Raw genomic sequence first — 26,993 nt, 5'->3', positions numbered from 1 at the left:
CAAAGATCAAATCTTACAATCAAAATTTATAACCGGAGGTTGATTGTTGAAAAAAAAGTCCTGAATTTTAACCAGGAAATTAGAAAGCTTTTGTCTACATAGTATTAAACTTCCCCATTTAAAAAGATATATAACTTTTATTGAGTATTTGAGTTAAATACGTGACCATCTTGGAGAACAGTAGTAACGCCTGTGATAGTGAACCAAACCGTTAGTAGTTTCATTATTTGACCGCAGGCTTACCTCTATACAATACATATGTATATCTTTAAATCTGCATATCCAACGGTTTTTTTTTTCAACTGGTTGTGGGGTGGTGGGGGTGGTCAAAAGGGAGTCAGACAGTTCATTTTGTTTGTTTGGTAAGGGAGGAACTGTACATGTACACTTAACATTTTGAAATCCGTGACAACCCCCCCTCCCTTTCCTGACTCCTATCTAGATCTGCGCATGATATGAGCAAGCTAAAACCACTTAAACATAATTGTGTACTACTTTGGAACAACTACGATTTTATCCTAATAGCTAAAATTATAACCGGACATGTTTTGTCACACTTAATGTTTTGAACTTTTACCAAAAAAATTTATTTTTACAAAACGTTTTTCTAGATATTAAACTTCCTTATTCAAAATACTCGGTTTGTTGAGTATGTAAGTTTTATACGTGACCATCTATAGGAATAGAAACGCTGGTGGTAAATAGGAGATAGAGAACACAGTAAGGACAAGTCTGTAATATTGATATGTAATAGTTGGTAACATTATCGTGGAATATAAGTTTGTTTAATTTTTCTATTTTCAGATGAATGATTCTCGACGAATCTCATTAAAGATCTGATCTTACCGGAAGAAGCTAAACCGTATTTGTAAATAACTCAAAAATCGAGACATTAATTACAACGATGATGATAAAGAAGAAATAAGTAAGTACAACATTTGTAATATATCAAATGTCCATGTATGTACTTAATATCAACACCCAAACATACATCACGTGATCCCTACGTAAACAGCACTTAGAGGATGATGGTTTTGTGTGTGTTCCCATAAAGATGCATTGTACATGTAGCAACAACAACAAAAAACTGGTGAAGCTGGTTGTAACTGGGGATTTTGTTTTGTTTCTTACTATGTGCAGAACTCTTTGCAATTGTGTTTATCAATCTCTCTCTCTTTAAAAAAATATAAATACACGTTCGTCTTTATATTTAGAGTAGCTTGGTTTGTGACGGCTGGAAGTTACACCAGATTAAACAAAATAAAGTTAACACAGGTACATACATAGGTCTATCATCTCACAAACTTTAGTTGTTAAAATCCATACAGTATTTGAGATCTTAAGGAGACAAGGCTTTTTTTCTAATCTCTGGACAGGGAACGGACAAACGGAAGGGCTCAATGAAAATTGAAATAAGTATTTTTTGTATTTTTTTTAATGAATTTAACGAAAAAGACTCACACAAAAAAGTAAAACTGATAAAGAGCTTGATTTGTTTGAACCTTTACGTTGTGGAGCGGAAGTGACGGTTGACAAAAGGAAACCTGTTGAGCAAATTGTCATTTAAATGTCCATCATTCATGTAAGTTTCATGTATTAATCATTTACAGTATTTATGACTACGCGGATAACAAATTTGTTTTAAAAAAGCTACCCGAGATATTTAAGGTATCTCACCGGAAGTAGAATGTTTTTGCTTATTTAACATTACATGAATATCATATGAAAGGAATTATACTAATTTATTCATTCCATGAAAAACAAATAGAATTAAACATGTTAAAAGAATATTCTTGAAGTGCTTCCGTTGACAAAGGGAAGTTAAGATGAACTTTTACAAAACGATATAGTTTAAACTTTTCATCCCAAAAAGTTTGGATGTTCAAGTCTTTATCCTTTCTGAGATGTTGAGGTGACAAGCTTTTTTGTCGCGGGGCAGAAAACAAACAATAGAATTTTGAAAAAAGAAGAAAACGAAAAAAAAACTCAAGTGATATACATGTGCTTATTTTGTAAAGTTCCTGAAATATCAGGAAAATCTGTCTTGTCATCTCTGATATATTTTGCCGACAAAAAAGGGGAGAAAATAAGAAGGAAATAAAAAAAACACTACAATCACTTTAAGGTCTTTCGTTCTGAGCTCACGGCGTTTAGTTAACTTATTTTTCCTCTCCATGCCCCGGAGAACGCATGAGGCCGTGCAACAAAAGACGCCATTTACGTCGGTCTCTGGCAGCAACCTTTGCCTCTCTCCGACGGTTCCAGTCCAGTTCTTCTCTCTCTTTCTCCACTGGACGCCTCTAGGTTTTCCTTGGCCTTCCTCACCTTCTCGTTCCTTCAGGGGCACAGGTCAGCGCAGTTATAAGATATTTGAGGCGTTTCGTTTAACGTTGGTTTATGATTTGAGGAGGTAAATAAAACTCTGCGCCCAACAGTCACACCGTTTATGTATTAAATATTCTCATTTGTGTGTCTTAAATTGTACGAGTTATAATCTTAATTTCGCACATCTTTATAGCTATTTTTTCGACAGCATAATATGAATATTACAGTTCTGTATGCAAGTAAGTTAAAGCTGCTTGGTCCGATTTTTTTGTAATTGCAGTATCAATTTTTTTCTTCATACAAATCATTTATCTTAGAAAGTTATGGACTTTCTCCTATTTACACCAGCAGAATCAATCTCCTTTCAAAGTTAGAAATATTCAAAGTAAATAAAAGTAATTTCTCTTTGGGCAAACGAAAAAACAAACCAAAATGCATCACGGGAATGTTTAGAAAAGGAAACTGCTTGGTTTCGTCCCCCGAGTGATTGGGGTTATTCAACCCGCATGCTATGCATCGATTTTAAAAAAAGCAGACTTTGGAAATATTAGCGAACAAATGGTACACATGTTTATTTGTAATTTGTCTGATCATTTCGACCTTTATTTAAAACGATGTCAAATTCGTAATACAACCATACCCGTCTCGTCGTCAGGGGTGAAATTTTACATGAGGCGAAATAACGCGGTACCTTTTAATGTCGTTTGTTTTGTTAGCAAATTTTGTACGTATTTTTCTTTATTGAAATTTGGCATAATTGACGGGTAAAACAACTGCAATGTCTATTATTATACATATACTAAGCATAGCCATCGTTTAAAAGCGTGCATAAAATAGTAGCTTTAAATAAAAATCCTTTAAAACCAACTTAAAGATAATTGATTTAATTATATCAGCCAAATGACCGAAATTTTAATAAAATTGATTTCAATTAGTAGATTCAATGGCAATCTGATGATTTTGAACTTAGGCATTAATTGATGACTGCTATACTTGCACATATTCGATTCTAAAACTTAACTTCTCCGAGGTCTGCGTCATAATGTCCCGAGCCAACTTAACTGTTTTTACTGTAAAAGATTAAAATGACATACGCTGTATATTCCTAGTATTTCTCCTTTTATCGTTCACGACATTGTAATTAATCTTCGAGTTAAAGGGTTATCAAAAGAATTTATAGAAAAATATTTGTAATGCATAAAAGTTTACTCTTTAGTTTCATTAAAAAAAATGTACAATATGTTTCATGATCGGGTTCGGGGTGCACAAGGGGACATATATATTGCTTATGTAATGATCTCTTAATGTTTTATAGGAATCGCAGTAACATACAACAAAGTGATCAAATTCTAAGGTGACAAAATTATCAAAAGTATATTTTTAAAGGTGACCATGTGACTTTGAAATTAGATTAATGATGATAAACATTTTACATTTCTTTTGAAATTGTCGATCGAGCGTAAATGTTACTGTATATTGAGCCAGTAAGTCATAACGTAAATATTTTCTATATATGAACTAAATGAAACAGAGAGACTAAAAAGTTGATAAGATATAATACATAAAATTCTGAATAATTTGTGGATTTTTAAAAACTGTTTGATAAAATTCATTAATTGCAGACAATTTGTTATTAATGAAGTTTTCCTATGATTGTCTTCTATCAAAGATGATCATTGCATTCGGTCCATTCTGCATTTAGTTGATTAATATAATAATTACAATCATGCACGTTCTTATATTTACATCTACCAAGTTTTATTCCCTCTATTTCTTACGGACGCTTATAGTTAATTCATAGCTCTACAGAAACAGCCAGACTGAAATTTGCACGCTGCCCCGTTTATCGATTGGTTGAAATCTACAGCGGCTGAAACTGACAAGAAAGTGACAGGACTGAAATTGACACGCCCTGTTTATTGATTGGTCGAGACTTACAACTACCTAAACGAACTGTATGAAATAAATATGATGATGTCAAACTCAAAGTCTCATTGGAGACGATTTGGCCGTTTCTTTTAGCTAGCTAAATAGCTAGTAATTTAGTGAATTTTACTTACTTTTTACGCTCACTTTATTAAATGGCATGGCCACAATTTTGGTCAAACATTATTTTTTCCGATTTTAATGTTTACAATGTCTTAGTAAGGCATATCTGATAGTCAATCAAAATGTGGGTGTCATTTGTTGTGTTATAAGCTAATTACAAAGCTTAAAATTCTTTGCTATGTAAACAGAACGTTTGTTTACAATTTGAATGTTGAAGTGAAAATTCCAGTTTTAAACAAAAAATGAATGTGTTAAAAGTTTGGAACTGTTTAGCTATTGTTAAAATGAATAAAAAAATATAGACGAATCAGCTTAAAAATATTTTTAACTGGTGTATTGAACCTATGTACACAAATACAGGGCACGAGCCTTATATTCATGACAAAGAATTGTGAGCTCTGTAGCTTTCTTATAGCTCCATGAATGACTCTCAAATTTCATTTGATCATTAAGAATGCATTGTTAAAGCATTGTAAATAATACAAGAGGCCCAATGGGCCACATCGCTCACCTGAGCAACACTGGCTTTATATGGGCGTTCAACGGATATTGTGCCATGTGGTCCCTCAGTAGATTAACCAAAAATGAATATCCGAAATTTCACTTATTTTTGCATATACTTAATCTTTGACATATTTACCTTCATGGAATACCATTTTTACCGAAAATAAGATATGCAATATAAATAACTAAATTTTCGGTAAGTGTTCAGGGTTAACTTCCAGTTCCCTTTATTTTAGCCCCCCCCCCCCCCCACCCATCACTCCCCCTTTTCTAGAGTTTCAAGGTTTTCTCCGCTTTAAATACAGATCGGTCTTTTATTTCTGCAATTCATATTTTCCTTCCCATAAGGATGCTCTGTTCCAAATTTGGTTGAAATTGGATAAGCGGTTTTAGAGAAGGAGTTCAAAATGTAAAAAGTTTACAGACGGACGGACGGACGGGCGGGCAGACAAAATGTGATCAGAATAGCTCAGTTGAGCTAAAAATCAGAAAAATAGAATTTCGCCAAATTCGTGACCTCTTTAAAAGAAAGATGTTAATATTAAAAATAAAATGCTTTCTTTAATGATTCATCCGGGTAGCGATCATTGCAGAAAAATATTTCATAACCCGCTATTGTTTAGATAGATTTTGACATGACTAAAGACTGTAAAACCTGCTCAGTTGCGTAAGCACGACGGCGTCGTGTGCAAAATTGCTATAGCGCGAAGGCGTGTTTTGTAATTCACTGGCGTCGGAAGCAAATTGAAAGTGGGGGGGGGGGGGGGCTTGACTTATCCTCAGAAATATTGAGGAAAAAACTTTATTCCCAAAATCATGAAAATCCTAAAGTATCCTAAGTATACCTATACTTCCCAAAATAAATTAACCTACTCAAACTTTTTTTCCCCCTAAATCATGAAATTCCTAATCCGTGGAGGGGGGGGGGGGGGGGGCTATTAAACCTATTACTCTGACTTATAAATCTTTCAAGGTAAATAAAGAACAATTACATTTCCGGCGAGAAAAAAATGGGGGGAGGGGGGGCTAAACTCTCTAAGATGCTATATGCCTAATGGTAAGTTCTAACTTTGCAAAGTAAAGTGGGGGAACTAAGCCCCTCAAGCCCCCCCCCCTCCCCCCAGTTCCGACGCCTATGTGATTAGTGCGATGGCGTATTGTGCAAAATTGCGTTACATGTAGAGCGACGGCGTGTTGTGTGTTAGCCGAAGGCGTGTTGTGTGTTAGTTCGAAGGCGTGTTGTGTGTTAGTTCGAAGGCGTGTTGTGTGTTAGTTCGACGGCGTGTTGTGCAAAATTGCGGTACATGTAGAGCGACGGCATGTTGTGTGTTCGTTCGACGGCGTAATGTGTGTTAGCGCGACGGCGTGTTGTGCAAAATTGCGTTACATGTGACGCGACGGCGTGTTTTGTGATTAGCGCGACGGCGTGTTGTGTGTTTAGCGCGACGACGAGCTGTGTCTTAGCGCGACGACGAGTTGTGTCTTAGTGCTACGGAATGTTTGGCAAAATTGCGTTACATTTTCATAACCCTCTATTGTTTAAATATATCTTGACATGATTTCCTACTAAAGACTGTAAAACCTGCACAGTTGCGTAAGCACGAGGGCGTCGTGTGCAAATTTGCTTTAGAGCGACGGCGTATTATGTGATTAGCCCGACGACGTGTTGTGTGTTAGTTTGACGGCGTGTTGTGCAAAATTGCGTTACATGTAGAGCGACGTTGTGTTGTGAGTTAGCACGACGGCGTGTTGTGTGTTTAGCACGACGATGAGTTGTGTTATTAGCGCGACGGCATGTTGTGTGTTAGTTTGACGGCATGTTTCGCAAAATTGCGTTACATGTAGAGCGACGGTGTGTTGTGCAAAATTCCGTTACATGTAGATCGACGACATGCTATGTGTTAGCGCGACGGCGTGTTGTGTGTTTAGCGCGACGGCGTGTAGTGTGTTAACGCGACGGCGGGTTGTGTGTTAAGCGCGATGGCGTGTTGTGTGTTAGCGCGACGGCGTATTGTGCAAAGTCGTGTTAATGCGACGTCGTGTTGTGCAAAGTCGTGTAAATGCGACGGCGTGTTGTGCAAAGTTGTGTAAATGCGACGGTGTGTTATGTGTTAGCGCGATGGCGTGTTGTGTGTTAGCGCGACGGCGTGTTGTGTGTTAGTGCGATGGCGTGTTTTTGTGTGTTAGCGCGACGGCGTATTGTGCAAAGTTTTATAGCTCGACGGCATGTTGTGCAAGTTGTTTTTGCGCGACCGTGCATTGTTATGTAGTGCGACGGCGCGTTTCGCAGAGTTGTCCAAAGGTGCGTTAGTTATTCTATCTAAGGCCAAACAAAATTGCTGTTTATTTGGAAACGCCTCTCACTGCATTTAAATACCCCTAATGAAATTAAATTAGCAAACACGTAAGAACTTTAAAAAAAAAATCGTGGTACATTTTTTTTTACATATTAGTGTTCAGCAAAATGTTTTGTTTTATTGTTTTGTTTTTTTGGGGGGGGGGACTGATCAAAGAAAAGAAAAAAAATATCCTCAGTTTATTCAGATTTTTATTTTTTTTACAATTGTTAATGAAGCAAAATTCTAATTAGAAAGAATGGGAAAAAAACTCCTTTCCCTCTCTCCTTGGACTGAAAAACCCCAAGGCGGCAATTCCCAACATCATTTTTTATGGGATGACCGAATCGTAAAACTATGATATTTTCTGTGTGTGCTTTCTCTCTGGCTGCATTCGATTTCTCTCGTTTTTGAACTCGGGACATCTCTGGTGTAATCCACGTTGTTACGTTAACTTCAAAGTCCGATAACTCGAATTAGTTTATCACCAAAAAACTCTGCATCGCCGAAAAAATCAGGGTTTTTTTTCCAGGGGTATAATGAGTACAAATATATGATTGGTGTAATCCGCATCTGAGAAATCAAATCTGCTTTATACATGTATTCAACAGAAGATCCACCCCCACCTACTCCATATACTCGTGTGTACCGAACTTTTCTATATTCACCACAAGCCAGGTTAAATTTTCCCTATTTCTAGTGTCGTTTGTTCAGCCTCGTCCTGATTTTCCTGACTGCCGGTTGAACCCTAGAAGAAATGGCATATATTCGAATTTATTAATGACTGAAATTAAAATACAATTAGGTGATAACAACAACTAAATTTTATTATAACTTTAAAAACGGATATTTGAACAGTTATCAATAGTTATTAGATTTGTTATATGGGACCGAAACGACTTGGGGTCGAAATTGTTTGATGCCGAAAAAAGCAAACATCAAATGACGTGTAGGCAATTGAACAGACGACATTTTAGAAACAGGATAGGGAATGGACAATTACTTAGATAGTGTAAATTGTACCTGTTTAAGAAAAGAACTATGTAAGTTTATGTAAATTATGTTTATATTGTTCGATGTGATCTGCTCTGTAGTTTATTACCGTATTCCTTCGCACAACTTGTAAGTTATAATTAATAATATCAGTGCAAAACAATGTCACAGCAAGTTTCTAATTTCCTCTGTATTTTGAGCAGTACAGTATCAAAACTTAATGCAGCACACGGCATTAAACTTGCAAGTATATATCAATCTGTTCTTATTGTGATATTGTACAGGAATCAAACCCGGGACCCGTGCATAGTCAGACAATTTACCACTGAGTCGATATCATACGAATGGTCCATAACCCTGACCATCACACATGTATCCAACAATACAGGTGAGAGAGAGAGAGACAGACAGACAGACAGACAGACAGACTAGAGATGTCCTGATGTTTTATAAAGAGAGTGACAGAAAACACAGGTGTTTTTGTTTGTAGATAAACTTTATTTTTGTAATGTTTCTATGAGGAGGATGGTCTTTGACAACCTTTTTATAGTCCCAATGTATTGCTTCCATCATTTTTTCATGATTTTTCATTAGAATAAACATATACCTGTTAATGAAATACAATGTAAATCGATAACAGGGAACAAATACAAATACAATGCTCCCTCATCAATACATTATAGTTATCTGTTTTTACCCGCACAATTACACAGGAACGAAAACAAACATCGTTTTGAGATTCAAAATGTATCTCCATTCGGAAGTACTCGGGACACATTACACAATTGTTATGCTATTATCTGGGGTACTTTTGCAATGACTTTGTTTTGAAACCTGAAGGGGTAGAGAGGGCGTTTCAAAGCAGATAATCTGGACTTTTTTCATTCTAATGAATGGATGTAGTTTGGGCGCAAAGGTGTTTTAATTATGATTATTGAGATATTATGTAAAAAGTGCTGGAAGCAGAAACTTGAGACATAGTTAGTCAGGTATGAGGATTTCGGATAAAACTTTGATTTCTGTAGAAATGGAGAAATAACAATGGTTTGTCAGAGTAATTGAACATTCATGAAAGAGTACATAGTTACATGCATATATATATTGATATTATAAATTAACACACTGTGCTAATTATCCAATAAATGTGAATGCGTTAAAAATGTTAAACAAATCACCATACCTTAATTTTTTTTCAGGCACGAATATTTGCTAGTGGAATTGAACACATGATATTCGTCTAAAACTTGAAGCAACGGTCAGTGATAATGAACATATATTTGTAACAAAGGTAAATAAATTTAGGGGAAAAAAACCCATGTATTTCTCTTAATGATTCTGTTTTGTTAATTATAAAATTAATAATGTTAGAGAGAGAGAGGGAGAGAAAGAGAGAGAGAGAGACATTTTTATTTTTTTGCTAACATTACATTTGGTCACAGTTCTAATGTTGTCTTATTAATGATTTTACTTTGGACATAGTTGCTCAGGTATGAGGATTTCAGATAGAACGATTTTCCATCAGACTTTCAATAGACTTGCTCAGTTAAGTCGATTGGAGTCGATTGTTCAGAAGGTCACTAGAGTCGATTGTTGAGAGGGTCACAGGATATGATTTTACAGTCCATTTTTTATTAATAAAACCTATTCAGTGGTTTTATTATACGGGAAAAAGTCTTTGTGACGTAACAAAGAGATTCGATTGAAAATCGAACGCGCTTCGGATTTTCAATCGACTTCAGACCTTGCTTTCAACTTTCGACTTATATGGTGACACAGTACGATTTTAGTCCAAAGCGAATCGGATGAGAAAAATCTGATGGAAAATCGTATCGTCTGACCGCACCTTAAAGGGATAATTGATAAATAGCAATGGTGTGTCAGAGTAATTGAACATACAAGGGTACATACGTGTATATGTATATTGATGTTATTAGTTAACATCCTGTGATCATTATTAACTAAGTGTGAATGCAAAAAGTACATGTTCAACAAATCACCGTGCCTTAAAACTGGTCTTTCTATTCAGGCACAGATATAGTTGAATTGAACACAAGACAGCCATCTAGAACGTGAAGCCACAACCAGTGATAAAGAACATATATAAGGTAACGTAGGTAAATAAATTTAGGGAAAACAACATGAATTTATGGATGTCTCTTAATGATGCTGTTTTGTTAAATGTAAATTGATAATGTTAGAGAGAGAGAGAAAGAGAGAGAGATAGAAGAATATTTTTTGCAATACATTATGCTTGGTTAAGGTTCTAATGTCATCATATCATTTCTACTTTTCTTAATTGGACACCAGTGACTAATTACATTATAAATCAAATGTTGTAAAATTTATCCATTTAAATTATTTACAGGAGCATTTATTTACATGAACCATAAGCACATGTACTTTGATTTTCATTTTAAATACTTCCCTAGGTGAAAATAAATGTTTAACAAACAAGCATTATAAATATTGGAACCGCGACCCCAATTGTAATTCCATTCTTTTTAGCTGTAGCTTAGGAATAGAAAAAAGGACATAGTCAAAGAATATTCGTCAAATGTATGAATACTTGTTTTGGTCAAAGTTGCAATTCATGTTTTATATGTGTTTTTAATCTGATAATCTGGAATATATTAGTAAACAGATCGTAATTTTTCCGGATTTTGTCAAATTGTTGATTACATTTTCCAATTAATATAAAATAATGATAACATTTGATTTCCGAAGAAAAAAGGCTAATATATTTCTTACTAAAAGTTTACATGTGATGAACATTAATTTGAACACTATAAATCAAGTGATGCATTAATGTTTATTAAATATATAGCATGTGATATTATTCTGCTAAATTTTTAGGTTTCGTCCTCATTCAAGGTAGAAACAACTTGTCCAGTTATGGAAAACCATCAAATAGTAATGGTATAGTATGTACTTTTGTTTTAATATGAAACATCAGTAACTTGTACAGTTAATCTCTCCTTATATTTCAAAAATGGTATACATCTGGTGAATTGATTTATATCTGATTACATTAAATACAAAACTCGAAGTAAATTAAAGCGAATATGAGATAATGATAGCATTTGATTTCTGTAGAAAATATATTTCTGAGTGTTTACATATGATGACATTAATTTGAACACTAATCAAGTGATGCATTAATGTTTATCAAATACACATCAATTGATATTTTGCTTACTTTTTAGGTTTCATCCTCATTCAAGGTAGTAACAACTTGTCCAGTTATGGAAAACCAACAAATAGTCGTGGTATAGTATGTACATTTATTCAATTATGAAACATTAATAATTTATACAGACAATCAATCATTATTATACCCCTGCTCCGAAGGAATAGGGGGTATACTGTTTTACCCATGTGTGTCTGTCTCTCCGTCTGTCTGTAACAAAACAATTGTCACATTTATCTTAGCAACTATTCATTGTAGATGCTTGAAATTTTAACTGGTGGCCTCTTGTTAGGGTAATTGCTGTGCATGTGTAATCCATTAACAGTTAACTTCTTATTGAAAACTACATGGTAAAAGTTTACATGTAATGAACACTAATTTGAACACGTATCAAGTGATGCAATAATATTTATTTGAATATGATGTGCTTACTTTTTAGGTTTTATCCTCATTCAAGGAAGTAACAACTTGTCCAGGTATGGAAAATCAACAAACAGTCGTGGTATAGTATGTACATTTATTTTATTACGAAACATCAGCAATTTGTACAGCTAATCTCTCATAATTCTTTCAATACTGGTATGAATCCGGTGAATTGATTAATATATGTTTACATTACGTACAAAACTCGGAAGTAAATTAAAGTCAACCTTCTTTAAAACTACCTAATTAATTTTAAGGCGGAAATGTTGATCATTTTAATATTAACATTTTATTGAGGAAATCTCTATGTATTTTTTCAATGATAGAAAAAATTGATGATTTGATAACTAGATTTTGTGTTTACATACAGATGTGAAGGTTGATTCAGCTAAGTGTTGTTGGTACTACTACATTACATCAAACAGTCTAACCGTCAAACAGATTGAAAAGGGGAACAACTCAATCTCTTTTGTTGCCAGTTTTAATATGAACAGAGTTATTCCCCTTTTTACCTTTTCCTAAATCATTACATTCATAATAAATATAGCAATTAACAAAGTAAATTTATCCATACCTAGTCAAAATATAAGTAATATGCAAAGTATCCTAAAGAAATTGATCCAATACTAGTGTAACATTCTTTGAATAAATGCATGTACCTGAAATGGTTGATTGAGACACTGCCAGACAGACACAAGTCATGATGATGATTGTTCAGAGTCAATTTCTCTTCCAAGATATCCCCTACTTAATTTCTTTCTTATCACCAACTTTAAACAAAATTGATTATAACAATCTCGTGTTTCAGTGTCCAATAACTATCAATGGTTGATAATGTAGAGAGATGGGTTAAATAATGACGGACCAAACAGGGATTCAATCACGGGGCCCTCTGATTTCTAGTCTTCTCTACCAACTGAGCTATCCAGTTTCGGCATCCCAACCGGTTTCGGGTCTGACCGACAAGTTTTCATGATTTTCACTCATTATTGTTTTAAGTAGCTGAACAGCTCAATCCCTAACTGTGTCTGTTATCATCATTTGTCCGGTATTTGTTTTTTACATGTGTGTTATTCTGCTTGTCTTTTGGTTTTTGTTAATAAGTGTACTGTTGTGTAGAATTGTGTGGTTTCTTTTTAGGTCTATAGAGTATGGTTTTCAAAGATACAGTAGACAAGAGAAAGAAAAGAGAAATTGTACACGGTATAGTATTCATGAATATTATAAACTGTTCATAAGGCAGCTAACCTGTTCCTTTCTTTGTTACTCAGGTGACCAATTGCTATCGTAAGTTCGTTGTTGTGTGTCATTCATAGACATTATAGTATACAGCTCTTAAATGGGTATGCGGGCAGTAGTCATTGTGTTAGCCCTATGGTAAAAACTGTTTCTAGAGAGCATAGCAATTTCTTACCAAGAGATTAACAAAATAAGAATTGCCCTCATTCCCATTTGGTGTTTGTTTTCTCAAACAAGGGAAAAAATCCTTGTGACAATGTCAGGGCTGATATACTGTTACATTGTCTGGCCAGGGGGACTGTTAGTCAAATAATCAGCCAGGGTTTGTAGAATAGTGAAGCATGGGCCGTAAGCCAGCAGTCAAATGACCTCATTTATAATTTGATTTGTTCATGTAATGCACACTTTTAAAAATAAGGTGTGAATTGTGTATTGATTACAATTATAGTCTGTTCTCTAACTGAACTGCACTGCACCTGTACATTTTAATGCATTGTAACAAGTAGGACTTACAGAATGCCACAGTTATGGGCCATAATTACAATATTGAATAGGATCAACCCAAAGGCGAATCCTATGTCAACCCTCTTTACTTTAACAGACCTAAAACTTAATAACCGTTACGGTAATCAATTTTAAATCCAAAACTGCATGATCCAATATATTGATTTAGTATTTTTTTTTTAAATGAATATTTTAAAGAGACAGAGACCCACAGAGGGAGAAACACAGAGAGAGAGAGAGAGAGAGAGAGAGAGAGAGAGAGAGAGAGAGAGAGAGCAAAGGACATATTGAAGAGATAAAGACTGAAATGGAGAAAGAAAGAAAGAAAAAATATAAAAGAAAAAATATTTTAATAGCAGTGAGATAGAGAGAGAGAAATATTACATGTTAGGCAGACAAAGTCTAAGAGAGAGACAGCAGGAGTAGATAAGTCAGAGAGAGAGAGAGAAAGAGTGAGAGAGATATTTAAAAGAAATCAATTGTACATATAATAATATTAAGTAGAAAAAGTCCAAGAGAGGTTATTAGTATAAGTTGAGGAGATAAAGTCTAAGAGAGAGAGAGAGAGAGAGAGAGAGAGAGAGAGAGAGAGAGAGAGAGAGATTGGTAGTACATATTGAAACGAGATGAGCGGAGACACTCTAAACAAGAACACGATTTAACCAAAAAAAATCACAAACGCTCGCAGGCCTTTCACGGACCTAGAAAAATACATGAGAATTTACAATGAAAAAATACACGAAAAATTCACTGAATAATTTGATATAAAAACCAACTCTACACTTTTACTTATATTAACTTTCTCGACAAATTATCCTCCTCTGGGGCTGTAGTCCCGGACCAAGTTATGGACATATCACACTACAAAATAATCACTGTAATCGACATTCAGATCATCTTCATCATTCATCATTCATCAGCATCGACACATAGACACATTGTCATCATCACCTGCTTCATCATCTACATCATCTTCATTGAAATTCTCTACCACAACAATACAACACTACAATATGTTTACAATACCATAACACCACAATATTAGCATCGATCTGTATATCATCAGTGGCATCTGTATAATTATGAATATATTATATCTAAAGGCGACATTTTAAATCAGTCTAGGTATACTGGTATTATATTTTCACTAAGTAACTTGTTTATAATAGTATTTACAAATGGCGGTAAACAAATGACGTTAGACTTCTGGTAACTAACTTCCACCCAACCATTTAATTGAAAAAGTTACATAAAAAAAAGTACTTTAAACAAGTAATAACTTACTTTCCAAAAAGCTTGCCTGACTAAACAAAATTATTCATTGGAAGCATGCATGTATCAATTAGGCTATCCTATTAGAAATACATTTCAATTTTCGCTGCTGATCTTAAACTCATAAATGGAACGTGCAAATTTAAGATGAAATATCAGTCTTTTCTTATATCCAGTCCATGTAGGATTACATGTATGTCACTTGATATTGAATTATTACATTAATACAAAATATTTTAAGAATGTACATATATCAAATAATTGCATGTTATCTTGAAGGCGGAAGACTAAACAGACAAATTTTAAATTGTATTTTTCATATTAAGATGTGAAGCCAACTGAAACTCTTGTTTTAACATTTCCTACCATAGGATATAGGAAAGGATATCCAAAAACGTAGCACTGTTTTTTTTTAAAGTCTGAGGGGGCAGAATATAAAACATCTGGACAAGAAATAAGAAAAAGGTTGAATTCTCAAAATCATGAAAGAAATAAAATGAAAGAAAATCCTAACTGTAACTTCAATTGAATTCAATAAGAATTCCAGAATTATATTTGTTTTAATCAAAACTGACAATTCTTTGGCAATGATGATAATTATTATACCTACAATAACGTACAATTACATACCGTAATGGACAATATGTAACAACTTGTTGCGATGACTCCCCCCCCCCCCCCCCCCCCCTCTTTCCACCGTTTCACTTGAAAACTCGCTGTTGCTTATTACATCCCATATAACATTTTCATCAATTATGAATGTAAATGCTGACACATTTAACATGCATCGGTTAATCTTTTCATCTTGATATTGATTCATTGATTCCACTGTATGCACTGTTTCGTAGAAGGTAACTTTCCAACCTAAGATTTGCCTGGCATCATGACCCCAGGCAATAAAGCATAAAAAACGGCCTTTTTCAAGCAGCCTCTTGATACAGTAATACAAAAGCCTAACGATTGAAATAGATGAATTCTATTCAAACACTCTCACTAACATCGCACCTGAGTGCACACACATGTAACACTACGGTGGAGCTGGACAGCTCTGCCGGGTATGAACTAGCACCTATTGTTAGGGTCGGCTCATTGCAGAGAATTATAGGGAAAAACTATTGGGTGTGTTCGATTTACACAGTGATTGTCAAACATGTTGAGGAGAGAGAGAGATAAACAAATTATATAGTACAGGTTTATAGGGGCATGGTCACAATTTTGGTCGAAATTTACTTTTCCGTTTGTAATGTTAACTATGCTTCAGCAATGCATTTTTAATAGTTAACAAAAATTTGAGAGTCAATCGTCAAGTTATAAGCGAAATACAGTGCTCACAATTCTTTGCTATGTAAACAAACCTCAGATCATGTTTTAATTTACATTTTGAAAATTTGAGGTTTATACCTAAAATGAATGTGACAAATGCTTAGAACTGTTTATTAAAGGGGCATGGTCACGATATTGGTCAAATTTTTTTTTTCTGTTTTTATTTTTTGCAATGCTTTAGGAATGCATTTCTAATGATCAAATGAAATTTGGGTGCAAGTTTTTGAATTTAAAGCAATATACAGGGCTTACAATTCTTCGTCATGTAAACAAGGCTCGTGCCCTGTTTTTGTTTACATAGGTTCAATATACCATTAAAAAATCTTTTTAAAGCTGGTTTGTCTATCTAATTATTCATTTTAAGCATAAATAAACATTTCGTTACGATTAACACATTCAGTTTAGGTCTAAAATCGGAATTTTCACTTCAACATTCAAAATGTAAACAAACTCTTTGTTTACAAAGCGAAGAATGGCAAGCTCTGTAACTCGCTTATAACTCATCAAATGACATTAAAATTTTGGTTGCCTATTAAAGATGGCTAACTGAAGCATTGTAAACATTAAAATCGAAAAAAACAATTTTTGACCAAAATCGTGACCATGCCCCTTTAATGTTTAAAATGAATAAGTAGATAGAAAAATCAGCTTGGAAAAGAACTTTTACCTGCATACTGAAGCAATGTAAACAAAAACAAGGCACGAGTCTTGACAAATGTTTGTGGGCTCTTTATCGTGCTTAAAACTCAACGACTGACATTCAAATTTGTGTTCATTATTAAAACTGCCTCACTAAAACATTACAAACAGTAACAAACGAAAATTAAAATATGACCAAATTCATGATTACGCCCCTTTAATAGAGAGATGGATAGTATTTGTTGAAGAGAGAGAGAGAGAGAGAGAGAGAGAGAGAGAGAGAGATATCAATAGTACATATTGAGTGGAGAGAGAGAGAGAGGGAGAGAGAGAGAGATATCAATAGTACATATTGAGTGGAGAAAGAGAGAGAGAGAGAGATTTTTAGTACTTGTAAGTTAAGGAGATAAAGTCTGAGAGAGAAAAAGAGAAAGTGAGTGAGAGAGATATTACATGTTAAGGAGAGAAGGTGAAAATGTCTTAGAGATTGAGAGAGAGAGAGAGAAAGAGAGATCAATAGTACATATTGAGCGGAAAAAGTCTGAAAGGAAATAAAGGGATAGATTATTAGTACACATTGAGGATATAAAGTCCGAGAGAGGGAAAGAAATAGAGAGAGGGGGAGATAGAGATATGGGTAGTACATGTTAAACAGAGAGAAAGAGAAAGAGAGATCAATAGTTCATATTGAGTAAAGAAAGTATGTGAGAGAGAGATAGTACATGTTGAGGATAAAAAGTTTTAGTGAGAAAAAAGTGAGAGAAAGTCTGAGAGAGAGAGAAAGAGAAAAAAGAAAGAATGAGAAAGAGAAAATGAGAGAAAGTTAATGTTGAGGAGAGTCTAAGAGAGAGATAGTACATGTTAAGTAAAGAGAGAGAGAGAGAGAGAGAGAGAGAGAGAGGAGAGAACATATGAGAGAAAAATACATACATGGAGAGAGATACATTTAGAGAGAGAAATCAGCAGTTAATATTCAGTAAACGAATTACGTGCACACTGAGTTTTCTGAGGGTCAACTCTTGATGATGAAACTTATTTTTATTAGAAAAAGTCTCTCTCTCTCTCTCTCTCTCTTTCTCTCTCTCTCTAATACACTTATCAATCATATTTGGGGGATATATTTTTTGACTGAGCATTCTATAGTCAGTACTATAATGATGAACCATCATTTATTTCTAAAGAGAAAATATTATTATTTCTTTAAAGTAACATCTGTTTTAATTAAAATTTTGTTAAGATTTGATGTTATATCTATAAAACTGTTTAATTGAAGGTAGTTTATGTCATTGACCATGATTGACATTATACTTTTTTCATGCAGGTTATGATATAAACACCTAGACTCTCCAGACCATGGACCCAGCAAGTACAACATATAAAGTACACCAATGCTCAAAGTGTCCCGGGGACACAGAGTACTATTGTGAATTGTGTCCATGTGATCTCTGTCAAAAGTGTAAAGAAAACCATGTGAAAAACCTCCAAACAATAGACCATAATGTTGTGTCACATCATGAGAAATTCAACAACATCCCAGCACAAGAGATCTGTGGGAGACATCCTAGAAATGTTTATATAAAATACTGTGAACCTTGTCAAGTTCCTGTGTGTGATTCTTGCTTTGGACATAAATCTCTTAGATTCCCAATTACTCTCTTTAGAAAAAGAAGGCACAAGTTTAAAAGTATTCAAGTAGCATATCAAACAAAGCTACAACAACACAGAGGAACCATTCACACCATCAGAAGTGAGGCTCTCTTTTACAGACCTGTTCTCCTGCCACGAATCACAGATGACATCAAAACCTGTTGCATAGAATTCTCCCGCTATCAATCAGAGATGTTAACAAAGGCCCAGAGACTGAATGATCTCATTAACTATGTGCTATATGATCTATTGAACAATGTGTTTTGTGACTTTAATTTCAAACACAGATGTTTAAAACAGACGATGGAAACAAACAGACATATTGTCAGCCTACAGAGATATGTACACATGTATGAACAGTCAACATTCAGTGCGCTACAATTCCTCTCTTACATAAAGAAAGCCCTCCCCCAGATACATCTTACACTCCACACCAGCCAGCTCGCCATGACTGAGTCACTCAACAAGGAGGATGTGATGGAGTCACTGAGTATCCAAATCAAAGAGAGAGGAAACCGACGCGTAGGAAACCAGTGTCTGCTGAAACTGACGTCTGGTGCTGAGTTCCATCAATCTCTCAGAGTGACAGGTGTTGATTGTTGTCGTCACATTTCCTGTGTGACATCAGACCGGGTCTGGGTCAGCGATGATGGAGACAAACTCATTTTAACAGACACAACAGGTGTCCCTCTACATCGTGTGGAGGATTTATGTAGTGGTTATAAGAGAGGATTACACACAGTGAACATTGAGAGTGAACTGATTTATATAGATAGGAAATATAATATTAAGAAACGATCGAAGGATATGAAAACAACCAAAACATTGATAATGAAAAAAATATTCTCTAAATGGAGACCACGGTGTGTGTACTGGTCCCCGTCCACTGGGGATCTACTGGTTGGGATGTATAACGATGATACAGAGACAGGCAAGGTAACCCGGTACAACCAGAGTGGACAACTCACACAAACCATAGAACATGACAACACAGGACTGGGGCTGTATAGAGAACCTATCTATATAACAGAGAACAACAATGGGGATGTCGTGGTGTCTGACTTTATACTAGACTATTTGTCTGGTACTCTAGTGGTGACAGAGCGTGGAGGAAGACATCGTTTCTCCTACACAGGACATCCATCAGGATCAGTACTATATCCACGTGGAATCTGTACTGACGCGCTGTCACACATCCTGGTGTGTGATGAATGGACCAACACAGTACAGATGATAGACGAGGACGGTCAGTTCCTGTCACATTTACTGATAAGACCATCAGGGATATTCTCACCACACAGCCTGAGTTATGATGTCAACACTCACCGTCTCTGGGTCGGATCACGGGACAACAACACGGTGGTTATATACAGGTATATCACCAGACAGGACGCTCTGACAGGTAAGTCTGAGTCATTATTATTGACAGTTATACAGAAATATAATATAGTATGTTTTAGACATACAAGTAAACACACGACAAGTTGTCAGTAGCAGCTTATTGATATTAATTCAATAGATTTATGTAAAAGCTTTTAACAGTTGATAGCCTGTAAGATTGACAAAACACACAGCTATATGCTGTTCAATTTACACATGTTTATGATTTCAATTAATTAATTAAATGCAAACACATGCCATTTAAGATGTAATTAATAAGCTGCATTAATACATCTTAAATGTGTGTTAGTATACAAAAGCAGACAACTGTTTTAATAAGTTTAATTAATTTTATTCACTTACCATATAAAGCAATACATGGCTGATGTTTGTTTTATTGCAGACACTGCTGATAAACTCCACACCAGCCAACTCTCCATGACTGAGTCACTTAACAAGGAGGATGTGATGGAGTCACTGAGTGCAATCCAAATCACAGAGAGAGGAAACCGACGCGTAGGAAACCAGTGTCTGCTGAAACTGACGTCTGGTGCTGAGCTCCATCAATCTCTCACAGTGACAGGTGTTGCTGGTTGTCATCACATTTCCTGTGTGACATCAGACTGGGTCTGGGTCAATGATGATGAAAACAATCTCATCTTGACAGACACAACAGGTGTCCCTCTACATCGTGTGGAGGATTCATGTCGTGATATGTATGGATTACACACAGTGAACAGTGAGAGTGAACTGATTTATATAGATTGGAAACATAACATCAACAAACTGTCAAAGGATATGAAAACAACCACCACATTTATAGAGATAACAGACTCTACATGGAGACCACAGTGTGTGTACTGGTCCCCGTCCACTGGGGATCTACTGGTCGGGATGTGTAACTATGATACAAAGACAAGCAAGGTAACCCGGTACAACCAGAGTGGACAACTCACACACACCATACAGAAAGACAACACAGGACAGGGGCTGTATAGTGGACCTCACTATATAACAGAGAACAACAATAGGGATGTCGTGGTGTCTGACTATATATATCCGTCTGGTGCTGTAGTGGTGACAGAGCGTGGAGGAAGACATCGTTTCTCCTACACAGGACCTCCATCAGGATCAGGACTAGATCCACATGGAATCTGTACTGACGCGCTGTCACACATCCTGGTGTGTGATTTTAGAACCGACACAGTACAGATGATTGACAAGGACGGTCAGTTCCTGTCACATCTACTGACAGAATCACAAGCGATGGGTGAACCATGGAGCCTGAGTTATGATGTCAACACTCACCGTCTCTGGGTCGGATCACGGGAAAACAACAAGGTGTGTGTCTACAGTTATATAGACACACAGGACGCTCTGACAGGTAAGTCTGTGTCCTAACAGGCAGTGTTAATTATTTGTTAATAAGAGAAATCTGGATTTATTGTATATTTCTATCATTTTGTCACATTAAACTTAATGTTATATACACATACAATGTATATGTGTATAAAATTTGTAAACTCTGTATTTATTTGTAACAGTTTTTATGTTTAATTAGGAAAATAACAGATTTGGTTTTAGATACTAGTAATAAGGAAAAAACTACAGACAGATTATATGCTGAATATGCTGATTAATGTCATTAATTATTCAATTAATTAAGAACATGCTACATTGTAATTAATTAGTTAAGTTTATAGATACATGTACATGTATAGTTATATCTCAGAAGTCATATAAAATACTGAATTCAGTAAATTATTGAGTTAACATCTACTTAGGAGACCGTATAAAATGAATGAATGTGTCGGCATAGAGCTAATTAATGCCTTGTTGTAGATGAGGAAACACACCCCACTGATGGGGAGGCCAAGTTTAGCTCCACTGATGGGGACGCCATGTTTAGGTTCAGTGATGGGGAGGCCATGTTTAGCTCAACACCAGCCAAATAATGGAGATAGTTTGGATATTGACAGGTTGTAAATGTTTCTGTACAAATCTAGTCAGCTCTCAAAACCACACATGTTGTTTGTCACTTTGTTCAACATCTGCAGCTGAAATTGAGCTGTCTATAATTCACATGGACTGTAATACTGACTCCTGTTTCACTCTTTGTGGTGTTAAAAACATGTCTGTCTTTTGATGAATGTAAACTAAAGTTCAGTGTGTATGACTATTTAATTGAAATGATAATCTAATCAATTTGATAATTTAATTATAGCCCGAGCCTATTTCTGCAGCCAAATGACAAATACATCTATTGATTTTTTTTTTTAAATATTGTTTTAAATGAAGTTTATATGCAATCCAAAATCAAAATATCTATTACAGTCAAGGGTTATTTCCCTTACATAAGAGCAAATTATTTTAATGAATTTATACAGTTTTGGGAATGTTGCAGGATAAAATTGTAGTCAATGGATGCTATTTTTTTTTCAATATATCAGCTAATATGTCAACACCAATTTAATTCTTTAATATTCATAAGATCTTAATTCATTATCTACCAACAGGTTTTCTGTGTAAGAATTAATTTATGTTGGGACCTCTCTGAACTACAATCTTTATTGTTTTCGTGTTTAAGCTTGAGAGAGGTGTGGTGGTATTTTATGAATATTTGAAACAATTATTTCTAGTTAGGTTATCGGTTGCCATGAGATGAAGTAAAAACATTGACTCAGTAAGGTATATGTATGTGAATGATTGTAAAATTTAATATTTTCTCTCTCTCTCTCTCTCTCTCTCTCTCTCTCTCTCTCTCTCTCTCTCTCTCTCTCTCTCTCTCTAAACGTTTGCACCTAGTGATATACTAGGATGTAATAAAATTGTGATAAACATGTGTACAAATTGTAATTAATTTTAGATACCAGAATGCTATATCATCGAAAAACAACTTAATTCATGTAAGTAACTTTTCTCTGTTTTTGACCAGTATGTCAGTCAGTCTGTCTGTCCGACAGTCCTGGGTTTTTGTGGGTTTTTTTGTTGTTTTTTTTTGGGGGGGGGGCGGGGGGGTTGGTAATCGCAACTTCTTTTCAACCATGCACAGAATTTCAAGAAACGTTGCTGGTATTTAAGACACACTGTGTAGATGTGCATACTGCAAGGGAAATTGGATTCCATTATTTTTTGGAACTTTGGCCGTGTTAAACTAAGAAGTTTTATTTAATATTGAATATAGTAATATACTATTTGTAAGCCCAACTCCTCTAAAACTGCCCCATGGAATTCAAAGATACTTTGTGGGCATTTAAGACACGATGTGTAAAATTGCATATTACAAGAAATTCTGTTTCCATTTTTTTTTTTAGAAATTTCGGTTCTTTAGAACTTATTTTTTTTTAAATGTTTAAGACAAAGGAATAGGTGTGAATACTTGCAGGAATTCTTGAGCTAGTGAGGTTTTGGGAGTTATAGTTTTTGCCAAATTATGTTCTGTATTTAATGCGTACATTGCCATTCATGTGTATCCTTGTCAAGTAATAGAGGAGCGTGGAGTATCGGAGCTTGCATAGGAACTAAACTTGATTATTGATTTACTTCAGCTCATTGTGAGACAGACAGACACCAGGGTGGAATTATTGTAATATGCAATTGAGAGAGAGAGAGAGAGAGAGAGAGAGAGAGAGAGAGAGAGCACACAACTTTAAAAATTGATCTATTATGTGAACTATGTCGTTTTGAAGATTTATAATTTTTGAGCCTGTTAGGGTTGTTAAAGATACATATACAAATATATTCGAAAGTAAGAATATACCAATTATATATTAATAAATAACTTATCACATAACACTTATAAAATTAGAACGTACCAAAGCTACATACATATATGTACAATGTAACTCTTTCCTTTACAGTTGAATGGTTCCCTATAGACCGTGGACTGGTAGCCATTGGTTTCAACATGATGAACTCACCATAAGCCTCTCTCCAACAGTGACTGTCATGGGTTGGATCGTCTATCGAACCTTTATGGGAATGGACATATTAGCTATGGACTTTCTTTATTGTGGAATTTATGTTAAGTGGGTACATTGACATATGTCTCTCTTGTGCATCAAGTACATATGATAAAGAATACAAACAGTGAAGTGAAGAACATTTATTCAAACATCTGAAAGTTAGGAAGACCTTTTCTACCGCCATTGGAACTTGGTACGCACCTGTACAGTGTACATGTATATGTGCATCACTTGAATTCGTTGAAATAAGATCATAAAAAGGACTAGTCGCCGTTCGTAATCTATACACCAACATTTTGTGATAATCCCGTTGGAGAAAAACGTGATCTCCTAAAACCATGTGGACCACAATTCAACAAACTTGAGCCGATATATTATAAACCTATCATAATATTCCATTAGAAAGCATTTAAATAATGAAGAAGTGACAAATAACGAGCATCCGGTGTGAAAATAAGAAATTATATGAAAGCAACTATACTGACCAAAGAATTTATGTTCATAATATAGATGAATGTTTTCTCATGAAAAATGTATTTGCTTCACGGCTGAATTACTGGTATTGTATTATTTTATTGTTTATATAGGAAACATGTACATACAGTAAATATTCCGTCGCTAACAATATGTTGTAGTGTTTCTACTGTATTCAGGGTTATTTTCACTGAATGTTTTTTTTATCCCATAATTTGTTCGCCCTACTACACGTGTAAATAGTTTTGTCCTATCTTGATTTCCTTAATACGCTATTGAATCGATGCAATTATTCAGAAAAAAAATTGTTTTGAATTCACCCAGACATGAATTTGCCCTTTGACAACAAGGGCGAAAAGGGCAAAATATATTTAAGGGGGACAATCATTTTCCTCTATACAGTGTATATCGCAGGTTATGAAATTTGTAGGTCAGCTAATTGTCAATAATGTTTTGTTTTCATATATATTTAAAGTTAACCATGCTGAATTTATAATTCCAAAAAAATATTGAAGTATTTGTAGTTTTTGCTCGATAATGCATTACAAAACAGTCAAAAACTTATTCTTATTGAACTAGATCGTTCTCATGATATTTAAACAAAGGTTTTATAGTTATCACTTCATTTCACTAGTTAAACAACTATTACTTCATTTCACAAGTTTAACAAATAGAACTTTTTTCTGTTTCCACATATGAGAAGATGTGTAAGTTTTCTGTATATTTTTCATAATGGCACGGTACATAAAATCAATAGCCGACCAATGATATAACCTCCTTTGTACTGAATTAATTTTTCTACTGTATTTTTGATTCAATTTTTAAGAGTGTGTTTTTGATGTTTTAATTACTCAAGTTTTTCCTTCAGAAATAAAGAATGGCTTCTATTGATGTTGTTATTATGTCCTGATTAATTATATGTAGCCTTAGAATTTGATGCAGATTCATCTAATCTCTCTGTGTACAGTAAAACTTGCCTATAAGGTACTTGGATATACAGAAACGGGGGTATTTAATAATATATAACATATTTCCCTTTCAATCATATTACAATTTATTTTTGTCATGATGAAACAATATTGAAAATATGAAACTTGACATTTAGTCGCTTTAACTTCCTTATGGGCAAGTTTCCTGTATGACTACATTGCTTAATTTTTTTTTCTGCTTAGGACAAAAACCCAGACTTTATTTTTTACGTCGTCGTGTCAAGAACTGAGGTCAGGTGAGCAGACAAATTGAATAACGCGCGTTGTTATATAAATAGTGCCTGTATGGGAGGGTAACAGTTGAAATTGACACCCCTCAAAAACCATTGTCAACCTCCGCTTCGCGTCGGTTGACAATGGTTGTCTCGGGGTGTCAATTTCAACAGTTACATGTACCCTCCCAAACAAGCACTATTTTATGGTGTTACCGGTTGCCAAGTGTGTTGCTAACGCTGAGGGTAATAAAACGGATTACCAACTGCGTCTAAACCAATCAGATTTCAGTATTTAACATGAAAGTATAATAAGATAAATTGTCTGCTCACCTGACGGCAGTTGACACGACAATGTCAAAAATAAACCATTTAATGCTTATATTTACATTCCCTCACTGATGGAAATCAATTATTTACTTAATTAAATCAATACAAATTGCAGATCATGGAGGGAATAAATTAGTAACAGCAAGAACAGCCGTTTCATAAAACTGGTTTAAACTGGTTATCACATAGACTGTTCAGTTGGGATCGATGAGATGAAAATATAATCCATGAAAAATAACTCTTGAAATTTTTCTTATAACAATAAAATCAACTTTTTTGTTGAATAATTGTAAAACATGGTGTGAATTGCATGTAAATTAATACGCAGTGATTAGTTGTTGCATTTGGAGGCATTTAAAGATCACAGAATTTAATGGTAAAAACACAGTAGAATGTAAATATTTGTAAATAAAACACATTGAAAGAAGGTTCTATGCAATTTTTATTTGTTTCTGTATGATAGAGAATGTGAATTCTTTTATGTTCTTGGAAAATAATAAACTACACCTCTATTGAAGAGTTTCACATGCAAAATGAAAAAAAAAAAAGATATTAAAGATAATTAAAAAAAATCCTTAAAACTGCAATCACACCTTCGTCAGGCTTACGAATACCAGATTTACAAAATATAGAGATATTTTTTATCACATTCTACATATATACCAAGTTATGGAGTTGTTTCTGGTAAATTGAAAGACAGCAATGAACTGATAAAAAGAAATCTTATCTATAGGTATTCAGTACTGACATGTACAGGATATGTATACACTCAATTACAGTACTTATTCATTTACCTTCTGTTGGTCTAATACAATGTTAGGAACACTTTTACATTATCACAAAATGTCATACAGGGGCCTATACATAATGATATAGGATTGGAATTTGTTCTAGTTTTCATCAGCATTAAGGAAGATAACTCTACTGACACTGGACCATGACAACAGTGGTAGAAATATATATACATGTACCGCAGTGTGGGAATGGTAAAAAAATAAAGAGAAAATGTTAATCAATGCTCATATATAATTATGCTTATTTTTAAAATATGTTGATTTTAATTTATATTTTCATTCCTTTTTTTACACAGGTGTTGTCAAAATAGATGTTAAACCCTCTTACAAAATAAAATATTGAACAAAAAAGGTTTTTTAATCTATTGAATAAAGACAATAACGACAATTCCATTGTTCTTACGATTG

The 26,993-nt window shown here is 34.6% G+C and overlaps 1 protein-coding gene across 26 annotated transcripts; it reads left to right on the top strand.

Annotated features, from left to right (window-relative positions):
* The first annotated feature begins 566 nt into the window (after window positions 1–566).
* LOC105330315 (uncharacterized) lies at window positions 567–25,151 on the top strand. 26 transcript variants are annotated; one of them, XR_010713504.1, is made up of 15 exons: window positions 567–720; window positions 805–925; window positions 8,492–8,595; window positions 9,404–9,462; window positions 10,234–10,312; window positions 10,713–10,763; window positions 11,061–11,128; window positions 11,411–11,478; window positions 11,834–11,901; window positions 12,958–13,020; window positions 18,116–19,843; window positions 20,225–21,205; window positions 21,664–21,800; window positions 22,688–22,727; window positions 23,682–25,151. XR_010713504.1 is itself a non-coding variant. In XM_066083202.1 (12 exons), exons 10-12 carry the CDS (start codon window positions 18,148–18,150, stop codon window positions 21,774–21,776), a joined length of 2,790 nt encoding a protein of 929 aa, XP_065939274.1. In that variant the 5' UTR covers window positions 567–720; window positions 805–925; window positions 8,492–8,595; window positions 9,404–9,495; window positions 10,234–10,312; window positions 11,061–11,128; window positions 11,411–11,478; window positions 11,834–11,901; window positions 12,958–13,020; window positions 18,116–18,147; the 3' UTR covers window positions 21,777–22,604. The 26 variants fall into 26 exon arrangements, 1 of the variants encoding a protein (XP_065939274.1); XR_010713502.1 differs by lacking the exon at window positions 10,713–10,763 and adding an exon at window positions 11,653–11,687 and having other exon boundaries at window positions 9,404–9,495; window positions 11,079–11,128; XR_010713495.1 differs by lacking the exon at window positions 10,713–10,763 and adding an exon at window positions 11,653–11,687 and having other exon boundaries at window positions 9,404–9,495; window positions 11,061–11,123.
* The last annotated feature ends 1,842 nt before the right edge of the window (window positions 25,152–26,993 follow it).

This window comes from Magallana gigas, chromosome 4 (assembly GCF_963853765.1).
Source record: "Magallana gigas chromosome 4, xbMagGiga1.1, whole genome shotgun sequence".
NCBI lineage: Eukaryota > Metazoa > Mollusca > Bivalvia > Ostreida > Ostreidae > Magallana > Magallana gigas.
Note: the sequence above shows the minus strand (reverse complement) of the source record. Positions and strands in the feature narration are given on the sequence as shown.

What these genes read in the sequence shown, in the direction of transcription:
- LOC105330315 (XM_066083202.1), top strand. Translation starts at nt 18,148, where the DNA reads ATGGACCCAGCAAGTACAACATATAAAGTACACCAATGCTCAAAGTGT. An exon ending in CAGACAGGACGCTCTGACAG is followed by an intron (nt 19,844 to 20,224) that starts GTAAGTCTGAGT and finishes GTTTTATTGCAG; the next exon opens with ACACTGCTGATAAACTCCAC. An exon ending in CACACAGGACGCTCTGACAG is followed by an intron (nt 21,206 to 21,663) that starts GTAAGTCTGTGT and finishes GCCTTGTTGTAG; the next exon opens with ATGAGGAAACACACCCCACT.